General features: G+C 40.8%; 1 protein-coding gene across 2 annotated transcripts; it reads left to right on the top strand.

Annotated features, from left to right (window-relative positions):
• The first annotated feature begins 493 nt into the window (after positions 1-493).
• Positions 494-25,670, top strand: zbtb7c (zinc finger and BTB domain containing 7C). 2 transcript variants are annotated; one of them, XM_008424479.2, is made up of 4 exons: positions 494-665; positions 21,727-22,447; positions 23,003-23,655; positions 24,012-25,670. In XM_008424479.2, the coding sequence occupies exons 2-4, from the start codon at positions 21,743-21,745 to the stop codon at positions 24,631-24,633; spliced, it is 1,980 nt and encodes a 659-aa protein (XP_008422701.1). In that variant the 5' UTR covers positions 494-665; positions 21,727-21,742; the 3' UTR covers positions 24,634-25,670. The 2 variants fall into 2 exon arrangements, with proteins under 2 accessions (XP_008422701.1, XP_008422702.1); XM_008424480.2 differs by lacking the exon at positions 494-665 and adding an exon at positions 14,910-14,998.
• The last annotated feature ends 436 nt before the right edge of the window (positions 25,671-26,106 follow it).

The raw sequence follows: 26,106 nt of genomic DNA, 5'->3' as shown, positions 1-26,106 counted from the left end.
ATGAACACACCCAAAGAATCTTGCACACTGTCACTGACTTTTACGACTCTAATTTTCTTCCTCTCCCCTCATTTATATGTCTTTTATTTGAGGCTCAACGTAAAACGTCTGTTAAAATCCATTCAACTGCCTTTGTTCTGCAGACACCTCTTCTGTGTTTATTTCAGTTTATAAATTGATATATGTGTGTGCCCTGTTTCTATCTGTGCTCATGTGTTGGTCTTTAGCTTTATTTCTAGCTTCAGATCAGCAGTCCCCCCGCCTCCCTCCTCTGCCTGTTCTCTGGGCATAACCTTAAAATTCAGCCCAAGTTCACAAGCAGGTTTTTAGGCTTGGCCCAGGAGTGGTAGAGTGTGTCACTCCCCTCCCCTAAGCACAGGTGGACTTGAAGGGAGCGCTGCCAAATACTTTTGGTTTAGAAGGAGGGAGGGGTGTTGGCTCAGGCTGGGGTGGGTGTAGCAGTTTTGTTTTGTTGTGTTTCTTAGATAACTGTGAAAACGGTACCTTTTCACTCCCCTCAAATCAACGACACACCTTCGGAGCAAATTTTTAAGTGTCTACCTCGGCCGCTCTCACTTTCACAAGTCTGCCAGCGTTGAGTTTCCTGACGGGGAGAGAGAGCGCACCAAAAGAGGAACTGAAATCAAAACTTTCCTTCCTTAAAGGTCAGTGACATCTTTCTGATTCACTCTCTTCTTTTCTGCATTTGTTTTCACTGTAACACAGCTATTTCCTACGTACTTTTAAAAAAAAAGCATATAATGAGAGGCTTATATTTTCTTTCCGTTTCAAAAAAGTCAGAACGAGGGTTGACTTTATCCTGGTCTGTGCTGCTATTTTGTGTTGCAAGTGGCTTCAAGTCTCTCGTTAAGAAAACAAAAAGAAGATAAAAAAAAAAAAAATGTGTGTCCAGCGGTGCAATCCAGATGCTTTCCAGTGCATATTTTGTGACAGATGTGCGAGCGGTGAAAACCTCTCTGAGAGGAAGCAAGTGAAAGCATGACAAGGCTGGAACCAGAACAATTTTTTTTTGTTTTTGTTTTTTTTCATTCTTGCTTCAACTGATCAATTCAGCGGCTTGTAAAACAGCAGAAAGATTTATGACGCTTCGTATTCTTGTCAGCCTTGATTCTGACTTATGCGCCACAGCACAAGAGTGTCTCACTGATAAGGTTGTAACAGCCGACAAGACGCACTGAGGGGAACATCTGTCCTTTGCGGACTCTATTTATGCTGTTAGATGAAATGCGCCTACGGTTTACATTAATCTACGCCTCAGATCAGGCACTCTGTGCAGCAGATGAGGGGGCAGAGGTGTGAAAGTCAAAATTATTTCACTCTTCCTGTGATTCCCCATGAAACAGCATGAATAACTGTTAACCTTTAAGGGTGATAGCACTATATGTCACGTCTGCTCGACCGCGGGTTGCAGAGAGGCACCTCCGAGTTTGATTTATTGTAAAATGATCGGAAAGTTTGAACGGAGAGTTTGATCATTCTGTTGAGAGTAAATTAGACTCGAGTGGTTAATTTAACTTTTCAAGTCATCTGAAACGCACTTCAATCAATGCTCAGAACCTTTTTGCAATCAAACTGCATGTTGTTCACAAGCTTAATCAGCTCCCAACACCGATCTAAAAACAGTCAACTGTGGTTTAATGCAGTTTCACATCATGCGAACCACATTAACATTTGCATCACTTTTTTTTTTTTTTTGAAAACAGACAAAGAGAAAAAGATTAAAGATCTTAGGATAAACTTGATTTTGAATGCGTTGCAATGCAGAACAGCATGAAAACATGCAATTCTGATCATTAAAAGCACTTTTATGTAAATACATTTATACTAAAGAGACATGTGTGCCGTCAGCCTTATCAGTGTTCATCATAAATACATTAAAGGAAAAAAAAGGAGCAAATAGAACTTATAGAGCTCTCTTCCTGTCGCAGTGAGGGTGAGATGGGGAAAAAAAAAAAAAACACAAACAGACTCCACCACACCTCTTTTCTTCACATGCACACACCCTTTACTACAGTCCTCTGTCTGCCTCTTTCTCCCTCCAGGATTATCTGAATTGAACCTGATCCTCTGGAGTCTTTTGTTGCAGGGCCTCTCTTACGTCGGTGTGTTTAGCAAACATCACCAGAGGCAGATTTCATTCGTGTTTGTACAGTCCCGCCTGTGGAACGCTGTGCAGTTTAAGGCTGTGCTCTTAATGTACTGACTCTTTGAAGGAAGCGACCGCATGAGTCTAACCTGAGAGCCAAAAAAAACAAAAACCCTTAACTGAAAGGTTTAACCTTATAACGCCAAATGTAAAAAAAAAAAAAAAACATGAAATAAACTTATTAGTTATGCCTTTAAAGCCGTGAATTAACTTTTGTTACTCCTAAAGTTTTGGAAAGCTTTGTTAAACTTCACTAGCTACGCTAGCTAATTACCACCGGATGTGTAAAATCAAGAAGTCCCTTAAACATGAAGTCCAACAACATGAAGTAGGTTACAAGAGAGAGAAAAGTAAGATAATATGACCCCCATCTAAAAGAAACAAAAAAAAACCAGATGAGATACAGTTCCTGACCTCTATCAGGAAAGGACCACAAACTTTTTTCTAATGCTTTAGGACTTTAACCACAGTGTGAAAACATGGAATGGTACACTGAGAGTGATCGGCCAACCAAAATCACTCCAGGCACATTGACAACTCATCTACAACGTCACAAAATAACCCAGTAATGCATCCAAAGCACTGCAGGCCTCAATCACCTCAGTGGAAGTCAATCTTTGTTAAACAACATTAAGAATAAGACGACTGCCAAGCAAAAAGAGCACTAAGGCCTGAATTATGTTTGACAGAAAACATATAGAAGATCACCAAGAGTGTTGGGATAATACTTTGGGAAATGATGCAATAGTAGACCTTGTTGGAAGTTATGCATCCAGATCCACCTGGATTTAGGACCTGGATAGGCACAACAAAACTGATGGAACCATAAATTCTGCTCACTGACTGATAATCCTAAGGGAGAATGTCTGCTCATTGTTGCCTTAAACTTAAGCAAACTTGTCTTTCGCAGAAGTTCCATAGCACACCAACAATTTTGCCTCGGACTGCTTTAAATTCAAATAAAGTGAAGGTTTTGATGTTAATCAAGGCTCTGACTTAAGTCTGACTGGGATGTAGTAGCTGGATGTAGTGGCCTTTTATGTTTGAAAACCCTTGAAGGTGGCTAAATTAAAAACAATTCTGATTAAAGGGACAATTAGCTTTTCTGTTTAAATAGCTTTTTCCCCCTTAATAGATAAATCATCATTTGAAGCTACTCATGTCTGATATCTACATTTGGATGATCTGAAAAAATAATATTGAGACAATAGAGAATTGTAAGGGAACATATGCCTTTTTAAAACCCTGTTTTATGCACGCACACAAAAATGTTTACAAAAAAAATGTAAAAGACAGGCAATGCTCACGTTTTTGTGTGTTTTGCAACCAATAACCAGTTCTTTAAAGGGTTGTGCATGTTTAATGAATGAGGATGTGGCTTCATGACTGCAAAAATCTTTCCCAACGCGTTCATTGTGATGCTAAGAGCGTGAATGAGTCCACACGCCTTCTTCCCACCTGACAGCGTGTGGGCACGTCCATGTAACAGCGTTTACACCGGCATGCTCAATCTAATCCTGACCTCCGATGACAGATCTGATCGCGGCAGCTGTCAAAAACCAGATACACTTAATACAGATTGAAAGACAAAAACAAAAAGAAAAAAAAAAGCTCTTGCATGTTCAGTTTGAAACAAGTGTCTGTGTGTTTGCATGTCTGCAATGGAATGGCAGCCATGTCTGTGAGCGTGTGCGCTCGTCCGCCCCCCTCCGTAGGATCGAGGTCCAGGTTTTGTTGTGTGGAGTTGGGCTGGGTGAGTAAGCCGCCCCTCACAGATGAATAGGGGATGGGAGGAGGCTTGAAGAGGCTGCCGTGGGTGTGAGGCCAGAGCCTTGCCAAAAAAGCTCCTTCTGTGGGATTTATGTACTTTTTTTTTTTTTTTTGCGTTCCTCACGAAACACAGCGCTTGGCTCTAACGACAAAGCAGCCACGGGAGGCAGCCTCTCGCACTCACAGAGGTCAACACTCCCGCTTTTTCTCCGCCTCTTTTAAATCCTCCACCTTTCTTCCATTTACAGCTTGCATCATTCTTTACACCCGCAGCTTTTTTTTTTTTTCCCCCAGTGCCTTGAAAAAGTATTCACACCCACTGAGACTTCTTATCTCTCTATGTTGCACATGCACATTTCAATGCATTAGACCAAGCAAAGTGAAATGAAAATGATGCCAAGATCAGAAACGGAGATCATCTGATCTCCGTTTGAACTTTGAGCTACAACTGTGAAAGCGTGTTCACGGCTTAGAGTAGTCCATTCACGTTCTCAGGTGATAGTATTAGGCAAAATCCTGAAAACTTTGAAAACTTGAAAACTCTCCACAGAGGCTTTGCTTCATACTAAGCCTGAGCTAGTTTACAAAGATGCACGGGTGAACTTTTCTTCTCAAAATTCAAAACTTGTGAAAACATTCAGGAAAAGACATGCAGCTGTTTGCAGAATGGCACCAAAATGTGGCTCTGCAAGAATTTTTATTTCACTTTGTAAAATAAATTGATCCAATACATCCATTAAAATAAGTGGTTGTGAAGTGGAAAAACCTGAACAAGTTCAAGGTTATGTTTGCAATGTACCATAAATAAGTATGTTTGTGTTTAGGTCTCCTTTCAGCAATTACTGAACCCCATCAAACTTTATGACTTACTGAACCCCATCAAACAAACAAACTCTATTTAATATTTGTTGCACTTGAATAAACAAAGTTCACAAAAAAAAAAAAAAATCAGGTATACCTCATTAACAACTGACAAGTTTTTCCATTTTCTTTGAATCTATATTATAACATCAGTCATAATGTGTCTTACGGTGGTTTTTGTGATCATTAAAGAGGTCAAAGTCATCTCAGAAATGCGCAAGCCTTTCGTTTTCAACTTCAGAAATGTCAGTGACAGCCACAATTCATAATGCGGTAGAGAAATGAAGCATTTGTACATACAAATTGTGGGTGTTTCCTGAATGTTACCTAGATAATACAAAATAGGGCCCTGTCACCACTGGCAACCCACCTAGCTTCAACCTGGAGACAAGTACAAAGAGACATAATTCTCAGCTTGGCAGTCAGACGAAATAATCATCTGGTAAATTAGAAAATTAAAGCTCTGCTGTAGAGAGCACAAAGACGTGCAGGAAACACGGGAGTCGAATGTCATTCGGCATGAGAGGGTTAAGGAGAGACAAACAAGAAAGAAAGAGAGAGAGGGGAAAAAAAGACACGATTTCATAATGTGTAAAAGCAAGATCTGGGTTGAATAAGTGGGTCCACCCACCTGTATGTGAGAGGCAGTGAGAGAGAAAGCAGGGCTGGATGGCAGTTTTAGAGACATGAGTGTGTGGGTTAGGCTAGCTGGCCTGCTTATGCTATCTAATCACTGGGAGAGAAAAAGGGAGAGCAGCGTGCCTTGATCCACCCACCCACCCCAGACAAACAGCAGTTAGCCTGCTAAGAACTATACGTGGCCGCCTGCAGCTCCGGCTCGTACATGTGGGAACGAAGATAAAATGTGACAGAGCATGCAGGTAGCAGACATGCAGCACAATTATGTCTCATTCGCTGCTGTGGGAGAGAGACACGAGTGTCAACATGGAAGCCACCACGGGTCATGATGATGGCATACGAGGGTTTGTATGAGTGAAACTTCCGCTTGATGCATTGTCATTGGTGAACATGCCAAAAATAATCCAACAGGGTTCAGATGGAAATCAAATAAGTGAGAGTATTGGTTTAATTTGTTGATTTAACCTCAAGATGACTGCTGAATTGATTGACCAATAAAACATTTATGATTTTCTTTGACTCAGAAGATTAGCAGATTTATTAATTGGACCACTTTTCTTTTTTTTGCGTCTTTGCCAGAAACAATTTAGTTACCTGTTTTAATACCTGAGTGGGTGGGACGCGAGTGACTTTGCATCCAAAAATAACTGACCTACACATCACAGTCGTGTGTTTGTAAGCGTGCATGTGGTTGAACGAGGTCCGCTGCCTCGTGAAAGTGTGTGTGTGTGTGTGTGTGTGTGAAAGTGTGTTTTCATGACAGGCATCTGTCTCCCCTGCCCTGCAGCCTGACTGGTTTTAATTAGGAGGTGTCAGAGTGCCCGAGGGCTCTCCTGCTGACACACACACACGTACACAAGCATACACAGACGCACGCACACACACTACCCGAGGGCAGACAGAGGCTGTCCCACCAAGGCTGGCCTCCTTCTCGTTATCACCATAAGGAGTTGTCCTCATTCACCTGACGACCCTCACAGCACACACTTACCCGCGCACACACACAAATGTTGACACCAGGCCAATCAGCTGAACACAACAACTGAAATGCATCGCAAAGTTTAATCTTCGAAGTGGTAGAAAGAAGTTTGACTCCTCTAACATTTTGTTTGCAGTTCGGAGATTTGGATAAATAGTTCAGAATAAATTTCCATATTTGTTAGGAGCAGGAAGAAAAAAAAAATCTCTTCAAACTTTATTAATAGTCTTTTTTTTAAATTTATTTTTACTGTAAGAAACTTGTTCAGCTTCACAGCAATGGATTTACAAGAACTCACGCAGCCCCAGCTGTGTAACACTGTAACTTTGCCTGTTTTGGTACTCGCAGTTCCCGATGTGCAGGATGCGTAGTTTACCTCCCTTTTGGCAAAGCTTCCAAAGCTGATTAGGGTGTTTGAAAAATGAGACACAACAGGAGAAAGTTAAGCACAAACAGACAGGTCAACAGAAAGGAAACACCCTAACCTCACTCATCCGAATGGCATGCTCCGAGGTTAGTTCTAATGACTTCACTGAGACGACAGTGTGTTTACACAAATCCCTTTTTGTTCGAGTTGCAATTCGTCTGAGAATCACTCTCTGTCCTTGGACTTTCGAAGGCAGAGCTGGTGAGTTGGGGGTTTATATCATGCTATATTTCTCCACTCGCTGCCTCCTTTTTCTGCCTCTCTCCCACGCTCGACCACACCTGGCCTCAGAAGCACCAGGGTAAAGGTCACGAGTTGGTTTGGTGGCATTAATCTGCTGCTTGCTTCTGCAACAATCCATAAAGAACACAGAGATGGTTGGAATTTATTTATTTATTTTTTTTTGCCGTCATGAAAATGCTGTGTGGGGTGTAAAGTTAACCACGAGTATCACTGAATGCACCATTCTCATCATGAAACAAGGTAGCCGCAGCAACGTGCATGCTTGTTGTGATAAGGGAAAGGAAAGCTGATCAGAATCTCTATATGTGTGCAGCTCGTAGAGACATTTCCTAAAAGATTTGCAGCTGTAACTGCAGTAAAATTTTGCTCACCAATAATTCCAATAGTACCTATCTAGTAAGATAAATGAAATTATTTGCAGGGATTAAGTATATTAGCGCATTATTATTTGTTTATAATTTGGATGTGTGAAATGGCAAAAGGAAGCTTGCCCTGGAGCTTGTTGGTAAAAGTAATTACTCATTAGCAATAGAGAAAAAAAATTGTTCATTTATGGCTTCAGAAAGGGTGACATGTACTTCTTTGATGTCCCACTCGACTTCCTTTGTAAACCCACTGAATTGTGATGAAAAGAGAAACAGTCTACCAGGTGTGTAGGTGCTCGATTCCATTTAAAGACCAATCAACATCCTGTCTAGGGGGGTTTTAGTAATTGATATCCTCTTTTTAAATAGGTTAGGGTAGAATGCACTCACATTAAGAGTGTGTTTCATAAAGGGCAATGAGAAAACTGAGTATTCATCAGCGGAAAAAGGGTAGTTGTCATTGATCTCTTTGTTGACTTCGCATCTATATTTTACTCCCACCACCATGATTTCACCCATCAGCTTCTCTGCACGGACTAGTTCAACTAAAACCTTTACAAAATGTACAGTAATGTCAGAAATTTGTCTGATCTATTTTAAGACAAAGTAGAATACCTTGATGGTGAGGATGAGCAAATCCTCCTGCACAAAATACAAAACATTTATAAAAAAAAAAAAAAGTGAATGAAGACTAAATCTTAGTGGGGTTTAAGATCGAAATGACAAAAAAAAAAATGTTGTAGGTTAAATTCAAATTACTTTAGTTGATGTCAGAAGAATAATTATTGATAATCATTCCAGTTACAAAATTAACTGGTTAGAAATCAAGAGTACCAAATGTGTTGTTTTGGTCAGATTGGTGTATGTGCAGATATCTAAGCGCGTAGGTCTGCAGAGTACACGCTTCATTACTCACACACATCACGCATACACATTATAAACTTTGCCATCTCCAGGGTGAAATTCAATTCTTATCAGCTCATTAGTCCACTAAAGTAGGGAATCCAAAAATTTTAATTCAAGTGATGCATTAACTGGTTACAATATTAGAAAAAAATAAATCAGCAGTAAAACCATCATCAACTGAAGCAACAAACATGGATCCTCTTAAAATTATGCAATTTGCTGCATTTATCCCATGCCGTAAAGATACCTGTTAGCCAAAGATGAACTGTTCTCTGTGTTTGACCTCCTGATAAAGGGTTTGGACTACATCAGTTTCTCTAATAGCTACAACATAAGAAGACAAAAGAACAGATACAAAATGTCTGCCTCTCCTTCAAGTGTGAGTGGCAATATTTATAATAACTCTAAATAACTGATTTAGTGTTGACATTTTGAACCGTCTTTAACATTTTATTTACACTTAGAACATTACAAATTACTACAGTATAACTTTTCATGTTCATTTTCAGGGGAATTTGGACCTTTATTTTTTACTATAAGGTTTCCACCCATTTTATGCATCTTCCAATAGGACCAAAGCTCAAAAGGATAAAACAGTGCAAACAGTACAAATTCATGTCCTGTTCTTTTTGTACCAGAAGGAATCAAAATGCAAAACGAAAGAAAGTGCATTACAAAAATGGCAAATGAGTGAAATGACCATCGTTTTCAAAGTCTACATCTGTGCTGCAGCAGACTGAATGGAGAGACTGCCCTCCTTTTGCTTACCAGTTGCTTCTTACATTTTTTAGTGCTCTCTTGATTTCATTTTTAAAAGCACAGGGACCCTAAACTTTGGCAACTTTTAGCTTTCTTCCCCAAGTAACAACTTCCACACAGAAGAGTGTTGTGGGAAGCACAATCTCACAATTTTAGCAGACATAGTGGACTGCTAAAAATAAGATTAGATATCAATGTATCTAATCTTAGAGTTCACTAAGTTAATATGCAAGTATCAAAGGTAAGTAGTTATGCATCTGAATTAGCTCTAGAAGAAAATATAAATATGGATTTTGGCTAAATCTACAGGATTCTGGTACAAGGGGCATGTTGATATTGACAATCTACAGGCCTGACAATGTTAAGATGTTGTGAATGTTTTTTCAAAATACTGAGCCTCATTTTCAGTTGCGTTTAGGTTCCCTTCCTGTTCTAGATGTTTTTATCTTGACGTTTTATAGTAGAGTACAGTAAAGCAAGCAGAGAATGGCACCAGAGCATCCCTGACTTTATGTTAAGCTGCTTCTTTCACACCCCATCCCTTCTCCAAAGCGCCAATCTGGTGGCATGGTACGTGTGTCCTGCTGGGAGCAGCAGGTGGCGGTAAACAGGTACGCTGAGAGGCCACTCAATCAGTCAGACACACAGACAAAACAGATGACTCTTACTCTGTCAGCCCTTTGAGTCCTCATGTCTTGTGACTCTAATCACACGAAGACTCGTGTATTTATGAGTACTAAGCCGGCACCAGATGAGAACACAAGGAGAAAATCATTCTTTTCAATGACCGCTTCAGATTTCACTCACATTTTAAAAATAAGAAATTAGGAGTATTCCCTTTTTAGATATTTTTTTTACTGTCTGTGTCACTACTATAGGTGTAGAGACATGTTTTTTTTTCTTTATGACAGTTTTCCATGAAAAAAAAAAACAAACAAAACAAACATTTGGGGATATAGCCATCCTCACAGGTAGCAGTTCGTAAGCTGCTACAGTAGCTGTGCTCTGTTTAGAGCAGATAGTCATCCTTATAGGATGGCAAACTCTTATTTTTCTGGCTGTCTGGCTGGCCTACGAGCAGTTTGTGGCTAACCCTGTTTATATATACTGGATGCCAATGTGAGCTGCCCTCAACTCTCACCCTGTACAAAACAGTGTAAACCACCATCGGCCCAGGCTGTGGTTTGCTTTGGTCCATGTTTTCCTCGGTAGGGGGAAGTGGGCATGGCAGCCTGATGTACACTCATTCTGATTTCTGCTTGGCTAGTCAAGGTTTATGGCAGAAACTGACAGCTTTTACAGAATAATTGTTGGTTATACTGTATGGATGGTTTGAAGTATTTTAGAAGATTTGTAAATGCAGCAGCCACAAAGAAAACAATGGCTTAGAGTGTGTTCTACCTCTCTGAGTGGAAATCCTGAGACATTACTTTGAAATGTTTGGGCTTTTTTTTTAGCTTATGCTGATGGTTACATTAGCTTGATGTGTTACATGTATCTCTAAAATGTAAAAAAAAAAAAAGAAAAAAAGAGGAGTACTACACAGGGTGCGGTTTAATGATGTCACACAGGAAAGCCCAATGACTGCTTCAGATTGTGTGAATGTGCTTTGTCATAAGATTTGGCTTGACTATGAAACATTTGCCCCATTTCTTTCTCTCCAGTTCCTCACCATAAGAAACAAACATTGACACAATGAAAGCTCAAACTACAGCAGAAGTTTTTAATAGTCAAAAATAACTGTTTATGGGGCTAAAAACATAAAATAGTGCCTAATTGTGAAGCAGATGGACAATAAAATATGGTGGTTTATTTAGGCCCCTTTACTCTGATATTCCTAAATCAAATCTGGTAGGACAAACTGCCTTTAACAGCCACTGAGGTTCACCTGTGTGTAATTTAATCTCAGTATAAATACTGTAATTATTCTCTGAAGGCATGAAAGGCTAGTTGTAGATTACAAAAAAAAACAAAAAAAAACAATATAATGAGGGACAAGAAACATCCTAAAATAGAAATAGTATTGCACAACTGACAGACCGTGCAATGAGAGCAAGTTCATGGTAACTTTGGAGGAGCTGCAGAGATCCACAGCTAGTTATCAACTCGACAACTCTGGCCTTTAGTGAAATTCTTCAGTTTATGCACAAGAACTATAGGAGACAGATACAGCTGCAGTATGTAACCTTTGTTAAAAATATACATATTTATTGTTTTTACATTTTTGTTGAAGCTGTCACAATTGGCCAGTAGGACTTGATCTTTTCACAGATTATCAGTCTCATGTTATACTGTGACGACATGGTGGTAGTTTTAACAAATGCGTAAAAAAACAATTTTTTTTGTAAAAATTACATACACCAAGATTAAGATCAAAATATCAATTCTTGTCATGGTATCTGTGTGTAGCAGAAAATCAAGGCTGCATATCACCCTGATAACACCAACCCCCATAGTGAAACATGGTGGTGAAAGAATAATGCTCTGGGCATTGTTCTTTTCAACTGGGATGGGAAAGCTGGTCAAGAGCCTGATGAGAAAGGATGGAACAGGTCCTTCTCAAAAAATTAGCATATTGTGATAAAGTTCATTATTTTCCATAATGTAATGATAAAAACTAAACTGTCATATATTTTAGATTCATTGCACACCAACTGAAATATTTCAGATCTTTTATTGTTTTAATACTGATGATTTTGGCATACAGCTCATGAAAACCCAAAATCCCTGTCTCAAAAAATTAGCATATTTCATCCGACCAATAAAAGAAATGTGTTTTAATACCAAAAAAGTCAACCTTCAAATAATTATGTTCTGTTATGCACTCAGTACTTGGTCAGGAATCCTTTTGCAGCCTTCAATGCAGCGTGGCATGGAGGCAATCAGCCTGTGGCTCTGCTGAGGTGTTATGGAGCCCAGGATGCTTCGATGGCCTTAAGATCATCCAGAGTTTTGGGTCTTGCGTCTCTCAACTTTCTCTTCACAATATCCCACAGATTCTCTATGGGGTTCAGGTCAGGAGAGTTGGCTGGCCAACAGTAACACCATGGTCAGTAATACCAGTGGTTTTGGCACTGTGAGCAGGTACCAGGTTGTGCTGAAAAATGAAATCTTCATCTCCATAAAGCTTTTCAGCAGATGGAAGCATGAAGTGCTCCAAAACCTCCTGATAGCTGCTGCATTGACCCTGCCCTTGATGAAACACAGTGGACCAACACCAGCAGCTGACATGGCTCCCCAGACCATCACTGACTGTGGGTACTTGACACTGGACTTCTGGCATTTTGGCCTTTCCTTCTCTCCAGTCTTCCTCCAGACTCTGGCACCTTGATTTCCGAATGACATGCAAAATTTGCTTTTATCCGAAAAAAGTACTTTGGACCACTGAGCAACAGTCCAGTGCTGCTTCTCTGTAGCCCAGGTCAGGCGCTTCTGCCGCTGTTTCTGGTTCAACAGTGGCTTGACCTGGGGAATGCAGTACCTGTAGCCCATTTCCTGCACACGCCTGTGAATGGTGGCTCTGGATGTTTCTACTCCAGACTCAGTCCACTGCTTCCACAGGTCCCCCAAGGTCTGGTCACCTCTTCTCGTTGTGCAGCGTTTTCTGCCACACTTTTTCATTCTCACAGATTTCCCACTGAGGTGCCTTGATACAGCACTCTGCAAACAGCCTATTCGTTCAGAAATTTCTTCCTGTGTCTCACCTCTTGCTTGAGGGTGTCAGTGATGGCCTTCTGGACAGCAGTCAGGTCAGCAGTCTTACCCATGATTGTGGTTTTGAGTAATGAACCARGCTGGGAGTTTTTAAAAGCCTCAGGAATCTTTTGCAGGTGTTTAGAGTTACTTTGTTGATTCAGATGATCAGGTTCATTGCTCGTTCAGAGAACCTTTACATGATATGCAAATTATTTAAGACAGGGATTTTGGGTTTTCATGAGCTGTATGCCAAAATCATCAGTATTAAAACAATAAAAGACCTGAAATATTTCAGTTGGTGTCCGATGAATCTAAAATATATGACAGATTAATTTTTATCATTACATTATGGAAAATAATGAACTTTATCACAATATGCAATTTTTTTGAGAAGGACCTGTATATACAGGAGAATCCTGAAAGAAAAACTAGGAGAGACTGGAGGGAATTTACCCATAAGCAGAACAACAATCCTAAAACCTGGCAAGACCTAAAATGGATTGATTAGATTAAAGCATATTTGTTGATTAGAATGACTCAAAGTTCAAATCCTAGTCCAACAGAGAATCAGTGGCAAGAATTGAGAAGTTATGTTTACAGATTTTCTCCATTCAGTCTGACTGAACTTGATCCATTTTCTAAAAGTCAAAAGGTTTCAGTCTTGTATTGTGGAAAGCTGCAACTATGTATTATTTTTCTTTCCCCTAGCAGTAGTCTATCACATGAAATCCAACTAAAATACATTGAAAAGGTGGAAAAATTCAGGGATCGTTGATACTTCGTCCACAGCATTGTGTAGCTTTGATGTTTAACTAAACCCCGCTAAGCTCAATTACTTTCTTCTTCACCTTTTTTTGCTGTAACTTCCTCCTCTCCTCCTCAAACTGAGGTGATGGCATGATCAGCAACTGCCTGCCTGTTTCTGTGCTTTCTGACTCAAAACAGGAATCCAACGCTCAGTCGTCTGCGAGCCGGGTTTTGAAACCTTGGGTTTTATTTGACGGTTTAACAATGCACGTCTGCACTCTTGCCTGTGGTATGTTTTTGTGTTTGTGGTCGGATTTAGTCTCAGCTTTTTAAGTAATATTTCCTTTCAAATTAACACAACTCCCTGAACCAGCCAGTTTTATAGAAGTCTCGCTCTCTGTGTGTGTAGGTTGCAGCATGGCAGAGTGGGCTGATTTATTGTGATGTTTTTCAGTAATTAGTCTGTTCTAAGTATTTATGGAGTCTGGTGACCACCTCGCCACCTGTTTTTGAACTAAAGCTTGCCTAGAGGGGTCAATCGCTTGTTAAATGCCGGATTTATAACAAAAAGCAAAAACTTCCACTTTTAAGAGTTTGCAGCAGCTGAAGAGCAAGTAAAAACAGGTGTTAAAAATGAAAGCAAGCAGCTTCGAGATGCAGTCGTTTCTTCACCCTAAGCCAACAGAGGTGCACGGAGACGCTGTCCAACTTTTCTCTCTCATTCTCCGCTGCTTTTTTTAACCCTCCCTCGGTCTCCCCAAACAACCCCTTCGAGTTTCTTTGCCCCGGTCCCTTTACAGCAGAATCCACTCTAACACAACTAAAAATTCATTTTGTCTGACCTAAATCAGAGGGTGTCTGCGCCACGGGCTTATTACACACTGCGCTTAAACTTGTGTTGTGGAGGAGGATGGGGTATTATTATCTTCCAGCTACCCACCCTGCTATAAAAACTAGTGGTGCGACATCTCCACAGCGCAGTGCTGCTGCCCTCCCTCCCTTCCTCTCACTCCCTCGCTCTCGTCCTACATGAGCTGCGCGCACACACTCTGAGCCGTTGAGCCTGACTCTAAACTCCACACGTTTTCAGACCCCGATGCTCACACTCTGTTCATGCACTGCTCCGTTTCCAACCACTGGATATTTTTTTCTTAAGGTGCTTTTTTTGTTTTGTTTGTTTTTTGTTTTCTCCCCCTTTTTCTCTTCCCTCTTCTTATTTTTATTTTATTTTTCTGAATGGGCATCAGTGCCCAGAGCGAGGAGCTTTTGAATGGACTGACCTGCTTGACAGCTGGGCAAAAAAAAAAAGAAAGAAAGCGCGGCAGCTGCAATTCAGTTTTAAGAGAGGGATGCTGAGAGGTCAAGTGAGGAGCAGCGGAGCCTCTTAGTAGTCTGGAAATACAAAGACACGTGAGGGGAATCGTGAAAGCTGAAAGAAGGTGGGTGATGCTTGCTGATAGCTGTGGAATGTCAGAGAGCGTATCAAGACATGTGTAAATTTATGTGTAAGCAAGACTTGTGCACCATGCACATAGGTGTGCGATTGTGTGGAAAAGTCTATAATAATTTGTCAAGGAGTTACAACATGAGCATGGTGGTGGACAAGCTTACACTTGTGCATTGTGTTACAGCGTGCACATGTGCCTTACTCAATGTTTATGAGTGCTGAAGCTCTGCTTTACTCTGGAAAGGCATGAAACTGGTCAATAAAAATGACCCAATGATTCACAGTTTTTTTTTCAAGCTACAGCTTAAATACATGAGCTGTAAAAAGAAAAAAGAAAAAAAAAACAAAAAGAGGGAGTGAAAATAACCGGAGCAGATTTAGCATCATAACACATCTGCAAAGTGGCAAACAGAGCAGTTTTCAGTGAAGTTTTAAGTGTGTGTTTGGGTCGTTTGGTGTAATTACATATTTCAGTTTCCATATTCAGGCGATGTTCTCTCGGCGAAATCCAAAATAAATACTCAGGTGATTCGTAAAAGTTAAAGGAGGTGTTTGGGAGTGCGGACAAAATAAAAACATGTTATGGATTTAAACTTAAGCTGCAAATTACTGTTTACACGCCCCTTCTCATCGCCTTCTTACGTCATGTCACAAAATGCAGCAATGACACAAAAAAGTGTCATGATTAAAGCTTTTTACCTGCTGCTGTTTGTTTCACTCAAGTTTGTTTTTATCACAGTTAAGCAGATACCACTGTTAATGACATAAATTGAAAGTATATAAAAAAGAGACACCTACTCAACATGCTTATTAAGTGTGATAAAAAAATATACAGTAGCAGATCTGTGTCAGAAAAATGCTGTGCTTGCTTAACTACTACAACTACATAAATATCTTTCAGTTTTTCAGCAATACGTCTCCAACTTTGTAGTATTGTAGTAGAGATTAATGCTCATATATGCTTTACGACTCATACAGGTTGTGTGTGTATGTATGTATATATATATATATATATATAAACACTTATATACACACACACTTTGCAGACAAAGGTTAGAATCCAATGTATATCAGTAAAATACACAAAAAATACACTGAAATAAAGTTGAACACAAAATGTATCACAATCAGTGACTTGTTAAGCAAAAACGTGAATATACATAGGTGTAAATGTATATATATCTACACATATAGACATATATATTATGAACAAATGGTATAGTGACAATTGGCAACATAAGCATTCAAAATGTACAATTAATAAAATTATAGCAACATATATTTATTATATTTCTTAAAAGAAATTGTAAGTAAGCAATACAAAGTACTTTCTGCAACTTATATTTTTGTTCAAATTGATCCACTAGTGAACTTTTACACCAGTTTACTACGCCTCGTCTCTGACATGTCTTCATTACAGTACAGATCCCATTATAAACCTTACTCCGCTGCTGTAATTGACAGCACTTAAGCATGAAAATTATCCCCATGTATCTGAAAAAGTTTCAAAAACTGTCCCATTAAAAAAAAAAAAAAAGAAAAAAAAAGAAGAAGCTTGGAGCGTGAATGGTGTCCTGCAGCAACAGGTGCACTGTTTACTGGTGATAATGGACTGGGCTTACACAACGGCTTAAATGAGTGTCCTCTCTTTAATGAGGAGGTGAATTGTCTCTGTCAAATTATTGGCTGGGCAATTGTCCGTCTGTGACAGCTGTTTAGCAGGCGTTTGCTATGGCCAGTTGGTGACGGGTGGATTCTGGCTGATGGTGATTTAGCATGTGGGTCAGGTGTACGCGCTGGCCTGACAGGGCTAAAGTGGGCTTTGGCTGTTGTAGCTAACAGGCCAAATGAGTGTCTGCTTGTGACAAGGAGGGCTCAAGATGGACATTAGCTGCTGATTTGTGGCCTGAGCGGTCAGGGCTGGGGACGAGTTAGCAACTCCACTCCGGGCATAATGATGATACAGCTGCAGCATGGACAGAAAGAGGAGGAAGAGGAGGAGGAGGAGGAGGAGGAGGAGGAGGAGGAAGATTAAGAGAAGAAGGTGGTGGTCAGCGCCCGGAAAGCAGATGAAGTTCTTGGAGAAAGACAACAGTGAATAGAGGTGACACATAATTTGAGGTGGGAGTGCTGAGTTGAAAGTGTTGGTGACTAAGTGAGGCATGAGCGGAGACGTGGCCGCTGCAGAGAAAGACACAGAAAAGCCTTTATTAGAAGCAGATACTTTGAAAAATCTGTTGCTACAAAGCTTTACACAGAATTACTGCGAACTAGGCATGCGCATAAACTTGTAACACAAAATTTAGGTTTCAAAACCAAAATTTTCCCATACGCCGCTGCTATGGCTTAAAGTCCTGTTAGAGAGAAGCGCGCTTGAATGATCTGAGCTTTTTCCGGCCGCATGAAGCATAAAGTACCGATGTGCTGACGCTCCCCCACCTATTGCTTTGCATTGCTGGTTTCCTGGCTCAAAAAAACAGCTTCTACACCTTTTTCTCCACAAAACAGCCTCTTTGCAAAATAAAATAATAAAAAAAAAAAGATTAACAATCGCAGTGTTCAAGCTCAGGAGTGCCACCCATAAACGTTAGAAAACAACAGCTTTACAAGTACAAATAAGAGATGAGTCAGTTAAGCAGCAGACTGCAGGCTAGCTACTCGGGCAGATACCCCAACTAATTACCAGCTAATAAAATCTCACTGTACCTGTGATACTGTAGAATGAGCAACAGGGAATTGAAAAATACGAATACATTTAGATGTTTAGGTACATATCAAACTCAAAATAAATAAATGGAATTATAATTTTTTTAAGTACAATAATACAAATCTTACTGTAATTTAGCAGCGGTAGATTTTTGTTGAACTTGTCTGTTTTAACTGACATGTTATGTATTTTGCCTAAAACATCTGTGCAAATACAGTGAAATCGTGGGGTTTTCTTATTTGAGATTATCATTCTGGGAAAAGCTCATCCCGGCAGAGGTGTAAAAGATGAGACTTTTGTTGTTTTTATTGATCAATTTAAAGTCTCATCTTTAATGAACACTTGTTACAAGCTTACGAGAACCCACTGAGGTTTTTTTGTTGACGATCTTAACTTTGCTTTAAGAAATAATGGACTCTGAGTCATAGTAATTACCAGTGCCCTTTCTCAAGGCGTCCCCACCCTGGCTGCTTGGATGGGTGGGTGGGGTGTGTAAGTGCGTGTGAGCGTGTGCATGTGTGTATGTGTGTAAAGGGTTAAGACTGTTTGGCTTGATGAAAATGTCGCTCCAGGACCTTGCGGTGGGAACGCTGTGCCCTCCTCCCCTCCCTGCCTATGTGGCACATCCTCCTCAGATCCTCTCCACACTGTAATTAGGGGGCCGGCCACCGAGAGCCAAACGCTGCATCTAGTGGCAGGCAAACAGTGGGAACGAAGGGGAGTGGCGCTCGCCAGGGCATGGAGAGAGCAAACGGCAACAGCAGCACGTGGCCCCACGGTTTCAGGAGCGATGTGGGATGGTTCGAGAAAAGAAATGGATGACGGCTAGTGCGCCCGAGCCCTCCCCAGTCCCTGACTCTTTTTCTCTCTCCCTCTTATCCACTCCCGTGTTGTTCTAAGCTTTGCACTATTGTTTGCCTTGGCAGGCTGCTCCAGGGAGGGGCCCCTCGGCTTGTGTTTGTGCAACCTGTTAGGGAACTTTTAGGGCCATCTGATCTCTAACTGGAGATTCTCCCACCTTTTAGCTAAGCTGTTTCGCCTGTGAATGATGTACAGAGGTTGCGAAATCCTCACATCTTTATAAGCTAAGCCCCACATCAAGATCTTATTGGAAAGACAATTCCAACAAGAATCGTCTTCCCAGCACTACGTTTTTTGTTGTTCACACAGTTCTGGATGAGCAACAAAAATGTCGTGAAAAAGTGAAAGATATCAACATGGGATGTACAGTGATGTATAAATCCAGTTTTAAGGCGGTCAGGGTTGATCAAACAACTGGATTCAATGTTTTTTTGCAGACTAAATTCACATGAATTAAATCAGCTAAAAACATTAAACTTATAATTTATCCTTCGGATCTAAATAGTGACAAAGTTGTTTTACAAATTTCATAGATAATGAGAATGAATACAGAATGTGAACAAGATCAAAATAATATTTCATGTACTATTTAAATTTTACTTGCTTGCCTCCTCTCTATATGTCTGGTCATTTTTGTTCTCCCTTGCACTGTGAGGCAGGAGAGCTGGTCTGCAGCCCTATACGCTGCACCACCGCCCCCTCCACAGACATTTTAATTATGTCCACACAGTATCAATGGCATGAACTCGGCTTCAGTTACCAAGCAACAAGATCGACAAGAATAAACTACATGTAAGATTGGTATCCAAGTTGCGTACCTGCAGGTGAACTTAGGGATTCTCTGTGTTTTTGTTCCTTTTTTTTTTTTTTTTTTTTTTTGTATTTTTCTTTATTGTGATTCTGAGCTGCGCCGAGAAGAAAGTAAAGGCACTTTTTTTGGTGTATGTGTGTATTTATGTGGCTTCGGCACTGGCCCGTTTAGAGCCAGTCAACAATGCAGCTGTGGTGTTCGGGGCTGCTTCAAAGTGTTTATCTACACATGCCTCCGGTGACCACCAAAGTGTGGATGGCTAAGCTTGAGCTCTATTCATAGATGTGAATGAGCGAGCGCTCTGCCAGAGGAAGTTTTATCACTCTGAGCATAAACAACAGCACAGTGAATCAACAGGTAGGAACTCAGGAACGTCGGGAAAACAAACTGAGGGAGGAGAGGTTTTACGGCTCACAGCTTAGAGAAAGCTCTATTAGGCCCCCGCCAAAGGAGTGTAGAACTGATTGCAAGTAAGCATTTTTGACAGGATACAGTATCTAGAGAACAATCTGACCTCTTTTGTTGCTCTCTCCCCCTCTTCTTACCACATCCCAGTCACAAACTGCATTGTTCACATGAAAGTATCGGTTTGCTCCATGCTCAAATCTTCCAGGCACAAGACGAGAAGGACGGACATTATCGCAGAAACCTCGCCACGCACGTATCACACCTCTCAGATCCAAACTAAAAAAAAGAAAAAAGATAAAAAAAGATTTTGAAAAGTGTGCTTTATGCTTCATGAAGAAGATGGGCTTCCCTAACTCACAGTTGCCACACAAGGATTTTTAATAACACATTTCAAGAATAAATATTACCCAAGAATGTGATGTTTGCTCAAAGTGAGGCGTGCTGTATTTACCACTTGTTGCCTGCACTGCACAGATGGCACACAAACAAGCACTGCGAGAAGGAATAAAGCTTGATTGTGGCTCAGTGCGTGAACAGTATTAGTTTTAATCATCATTGCTTATTAAGTCCTTTGCAAAAACCCAACACATCAGGTGTTGGTCGAGCATGTCCAACCCACAGCACTCTTAAAACAAAAAAAAAAGTTTGACCTTTTTAAAATTTAAAGGGCCATCTGCAAAATCTTTGAAGCAACTCGCTGAAAATTAAGTTTCACGATGCAGCTTTCAGCAGAGAGGAACAGGAAACGAGACTTATCATTAAATGCCAACAGGAAATCAAATGAGGCATGTTCAAATTAATCACTGTTTAATATGTGACAGTTTGCTACGCAGATGAGGTTTAAATTATTCAGTTCAATTCAAATTATTTATATACCCCCACTTCAAAATGGTTGACTCACTGATTTTGTTTGCAATGCAAATTATTTATAGTGACTGAAAAATAACTTCAGCATTAAATATATTTTTTCTACAGCCATATCAATTTCTTTTGTGGTGCTGATATGTAGCGGAAGTCTGGCTTAGAGTGAAGTCGAAAAGAAACGGGAAAATAAAACATGATAAATCAAATATGTTACAGCAAATTATCTAAAAATAATTTTCACTGTAACAATGGTGATTCTTGACATGGGTTATTTGGCTTTTTTTTTTCTCAGGACAGAACCAGCATGGGTGGGCGCAACTTAGCAAAAAAAATAAATAAAAGCGTGTTTTCATGTCCAGTTAATGAGAATGGGCCCTCCACTGTAGTGTGTACAATGTAAGAATATTTTTCTGTACACGCCGTCTTACACACGATTAAGAGCTTATGACATGGCCCCAAAATAAAGGGCTATTCCTGCTGTGTTTTTGGCCTGCAATTGAACATCTGTGGTTCAAAATCCTAAATATTCAGATTGGTCAGCTGCGTAGTTCTAGGTTCTTGATAGAAAAACGGGCATTTCAATACCGACTTTGGCACTAGGATCACAACAGCATGAGAAAAGAATGACAATAATTATATATCAACAGGTCAAACTCGGACTGAGTTATTCTGCAGTGATTACAGACGCTTTAGAACTCAGATTTCAACAGATTTGTCAAATTATTAACTTGTAAATTCTCTTGATGGTGTAAAAAAAGGTTTTATCAAAAATATTGTAAAAAAAACAAATATCATCCCTCTGCATCAGTTTTATGTATTATTGAGTAAATAGTTTTGTTTGTTTTTTAGCAGAAAAAGTTTGCTCAGTGGAGTGAGTGTGTATGTAGTGTGTAGGGGCTCACCATTCATGTGAAAACCACCACTGTTTAACTTTAAATCAGAACATATTTAGTTTCTTACAAAGTGCATAAATCACTCAGATGCAATGTAATTAAGCAAACATCTCTTTTCAGACGTTTCAGTTTGTCTGACTTTGTTGCGTTTTTTTTTTCTTTTTTCTTTTCAACAGACACAGAGGGAGGAGGATGGTTCATCACAGAGAGGATGACCTGATTGGGATCCCTTTCCCAAACCACAGCAGTGATGTTCTCTGCAGCCTCAATGAGCAGCGGCGAGACGGGCTGCTCTGCGACGTCGTCCTCATCGTCCGTGACCAGGAGTACCGCACCCACCGCTCCGTTCTAGCTGCCTGTAGCCAGTATTTTAAGAAGCTCTTTACCGTTGCGACCACAGATGGCGGAGACCCCCATCATACCGCTGCCGTGTACGAAATCGACTTTGTGGCTCCAGAGTCCCTCACAGCCATCCTGGAGTTTGCCTACACCTCTACCCTGACAGTGACCGCCTCCAACGTCAAGGAGATCCTGACAGCGGCACAGATGCTCGAGATCCCCTGCATTATCAACGTATGTCTAGAGATCATGGACAGCGGAGATGGAGGTGGTGGCAGAGAAGGAAAGGAGGATGAAGGAGAGGAGGATGAAGAGGAGGAGGAGGAAGATGAGGAAGAAGAGGAAGAGGAGGATGAGGAGGAAGACATGGGCTCCAGGAAGGATGAGCAGGAGGAGGAGGACAACGTCAGTGAGAGATCTCTGCAGTCGTTGGAGAGCAGAGGCGAGCAGACGCCTCTGGGGACGGAGGACTCTTCTCCTCCCAGTACCTCCACTTACCAAGGACAGTTGGACCAACTGTCCCAGTCACAATCTCCAGACAACATCAGGGGTAAACAGGTATGTCTGTTTGCTACTAGGGGTGCAATCCTACATACCACTCAAAATATGAGACATCTATACAGACATAACCGTAAAACAATCCCCTCAGTTTAGCCTTGATAGGAAGATTCAAAGCACACATGTTAGCAGCTAATTGCTTGTTAGCTGCAGTATTTATGCCATAATCCCAAACTTTTATGCCATTCTCTTATCAATTCCCAAAGTACTGATTTTGCTATGGTAGTATTTTGTAACTAGCCTAAAAAGATTATTTGGCTAAATCATCAACACAAGAACTACTTACTTTCTTTTTTCCAAGACTCAAAAATAGAAAGCACAGCATTTATGTTTTATTTTTTTATTTTGTGGCCTTAATAATGTGATACAGTTATATTAATAGACATAGACACCCGCTAAAAGACACGGTAGGCTTCCTAATGCAGACCTCTCCTCTTCGAGACATATTGTGAGGTTATAATATCCCAAGATCTTGTTACACTCCTGTTTGCTATTTATGTGTTCAGGTTTGTCACGTTACAGAAAAATTTACTGTTGACGCTTTTTGTGTTAAAGGAGAGTATGGAGAGTCGGGCCCTCAAGGATTTCTCCATTGAGTCTCTTCTCCAGGAAGGGCTCTATCCCCGGATGTCAGCACTTGACCGGAGGGCCAACTTCTCTCCTCTCATGCCTGGCTTCTACCCCTCTGTGTGGGCTGCAGAGTTCCCAGCTTTCCCCCAGCAGCTCCTGAACCCTGTGCATCCCCACACTGGGTCCTCGCCACAAACACGCTTGCCTCACACCTTCCCAACTTCCTCGCTTCTCGAGCCTTCGAGGCCCCTCGATCTAGCTGTGAAAAGAGAAATCATCAAGGAGGAAATAAAGGAGGAAGTCCCTCCCAGTCTGCTCCAAGGCGACTTCCTGAAAGAATTTGTCAGCTCGGGTTTGGGAGGCACCATCAATGCCGGCTCAGCGTCGTCAGAGAGTCACATCAAGGACGAGGCAGACATCAGGTCTTACCTGAGCTTCCTGAGTTCAGCATCCCACCTGGGGGCGCTGTTTCCACCCTGGCAGCTGGAGGAGGAGAGAAAGATGAAACCCAAAGCCTCACAGCAGTGTCCCATCTGCAATAAAGTCATCCAAGGAGCCGGGAAACTGCCGCGACACATGAGGACGCATACGGGGGAGAAACCTTACATGTGCACAATCTGTGAGGTGCGATTCACAAGGTACGTGAACAACAAACCACATGAAGACAGAGTCATGTTTTGCTTTAAATGCTTTTTTGAAACAGCTGGGTTATCGGAAAAATACGCCGTTTTTCTGATTGAGGTTAATCTACATTCATCTCATCTAAATATCAAAGAGTTCAAAGTGGAAAACCCCTCCACTCATTTTTCTTTCTATCAGCGTTATCTCTGTTAACTACACCCTCCTACTTTTTGCATTTTCCGCTTCTATTCTAGGACAAGGGTATAATTTTGTCACAGCAGACATTAAGCACTAGAAACTACAAAGGACAACACCCTCTCATTTTTGTCACTATTTTTCAAGCCTCATAATGTGTGCATCTTGTCTTTTGCAGGCAGGACAAACTGAAGATCCACATGCGGAAGCACACGGGTGAGCGTCCCTACATCTGCCTTCACTGTAACTCCAAGTTTGTCCACAACTATGACCTGAAGAACCACCTGCGCATCCACACTGGTGTCCGTCCCTACCAGTGCGAGCACTGCTACAAGAGCTTCACGCGCTCCGACCACCTCCACCGACACATCAAGAGGCAGAGCTGTCGCATCTCGCGTCCCCGACGAGGAAGGAAACCGTCAGCCTGGAGGTCCGCCCCCGCCGCTGGCTTCCTGTGCCCTCCCACAGTGTCGGCCGGTCAGGTGGAGGAGAACGGGCTGAGTCCCGCGTACCAAGGTGTTAAGAACCATGGACTGGGGGAGCTCCTCGGCCTCAGTGGTAGAGGTTTAGGGTTTAAGAGTTTAGACGGCTCGGTCAGGGAGAGCAGGGAGGAACGGCAAGCAGAAGGAAGGCAAGTCGCGGAGGAGCAGAAGGCTGGAGCTTTGAGGCAGAGGGGAGTGTTTGCCTTTGCCCTAGCTGGAGAAGAAATGCTTACCCACTCTCCATTTTACGCTGCAACCGCTGACCCATGGACCATGAGACTGGAGCGTGCTCCACCCATCCCCGAGTCGGCAAAATGAACTCTAATCTGTAGAGTAAAAATAAGCACAAGAAAATCTCTTTAATTTCTGTGTCTATTCTGCTCCAGGAAGCTAAAGCACCTTTTATAAAAAGGAAAAAGTTAACTTTGTGAAGCCTGCTGATGTGGCAGTGGTAAAGCTGTATTTTTTTTTCTTCTTCATACGGTCCAATTAAGTTATGAAATAGTTGTTCAAACCCATGAATGTTTACATATATCTCCAAAGCATTTGATAATCCTGTAAAATGGTGTTTTCTCACGACACAGTTCTGCCACAAAACGAGAAAAAGCAAGATTTGACAGATTCGAAGCATTTTTGCTAAAAAAGGATGTACAGCAGGAAATTTAAGTTCGAATCAATGAAAGTCGTTTTTCATAATTGTGTTTACATGGTTGAAATGACCAGAGCTTAAATAATTAATCTGTCCATTTTTTTTCTTAAAAAAAAAGAAAAGAAAAAAGAAAATCACAAATAAAACCACTTGAAGCCTAAATCAGGATACTTAAGGATATTTATGGGTTATCTTCCACTGCCTTGTTCTGATTTAAGCTCCTCATCTGCACTATTGTACATAAAACCTCTGGCCGTGGTGGTGTTAATTACGGTAATGTGGCTGATGATGTAAAATAATCATTATTAAAAAAAACAGATTATATATGTATATTGCTCTTTACAGACTGAGAAATTCATCCAAAGATGAGATCTTTGATATCTGACTTGAATACAACTCTGTTTTAATATTTAGAAATATGTGTATCTTTGGATGCTGTACAATTCTGCCTAATCTACAGCCGCTTTAGCTACAAGAGTATGCTTGTGTTTTTTTTTTTTTTTGCTCTGGTGCAACAATTCAGCGGGAACTTTGGCCCAAATTTTTTTCATGCAATGTTCATCTCTGATTTGCGCACTGATGAGTGCAAGAATTATTTGAACTGAAATGGGAAAGTATTTTCTTGCTATTTATGTGTATTTAAATGAATGAGCCTTGGCTATATTTTGCAAATCTGTTTTATAAAGACACTAAATGTTGACCTTCACCGTTGCCTGCTTGTATTATTTTGGGTGAATTATTTTAGTAGCTGTGGACAAATTTAATTTGGTTGCATTGGGATATGAATAAAGATCGGGGACAAGAGAATTGATTTCAACTTAAAAAGCTAATACACATGTTTATGTGTGACAGCTTGTATCATAACAATGAAGGCTTCCAAGAACTTTCAAATTATTTCCATACCATCATTAGCATAGCAAGGCAGTAAAGTTAGTTTATTCTTTGAAGATCAGTGTTTTGTTATCTGCTTTCTGAATAACGAAACTACACTATTCAGTATTCACGCCCACAGAGAAAGTTCCTTCGTAGGTTGATCGGCAGTGTCTTCAGTGCTATTTACAGTATCAAGATTCAGACTTGATTCAACTCAAAACAAACAGATGTAGAAAATAAACAAATACATGATCAGATGGCGTGTTTTG

The sequence above is a fragment of the Poecilia reticulata genome, linkage group LG12 (assembly GCF_000633615.1).
Source record: "Poecilia reticulata strain Guanapo linkage group LG12, Guppy_female_1.0+MT, whole genome shotgun sequence".
NCBI classification, from domain to species: Eukaryota; Metazoa; Chordata; class Actinopteri; order Cyprinodontiformes; family Poeciliidae; genus Poecilia; species Poecilia reticulata.
Note: the sequence above shows the minus strand (reverse complement) of the source record. Positions and strands in the feature narration are given on the sequence as shown.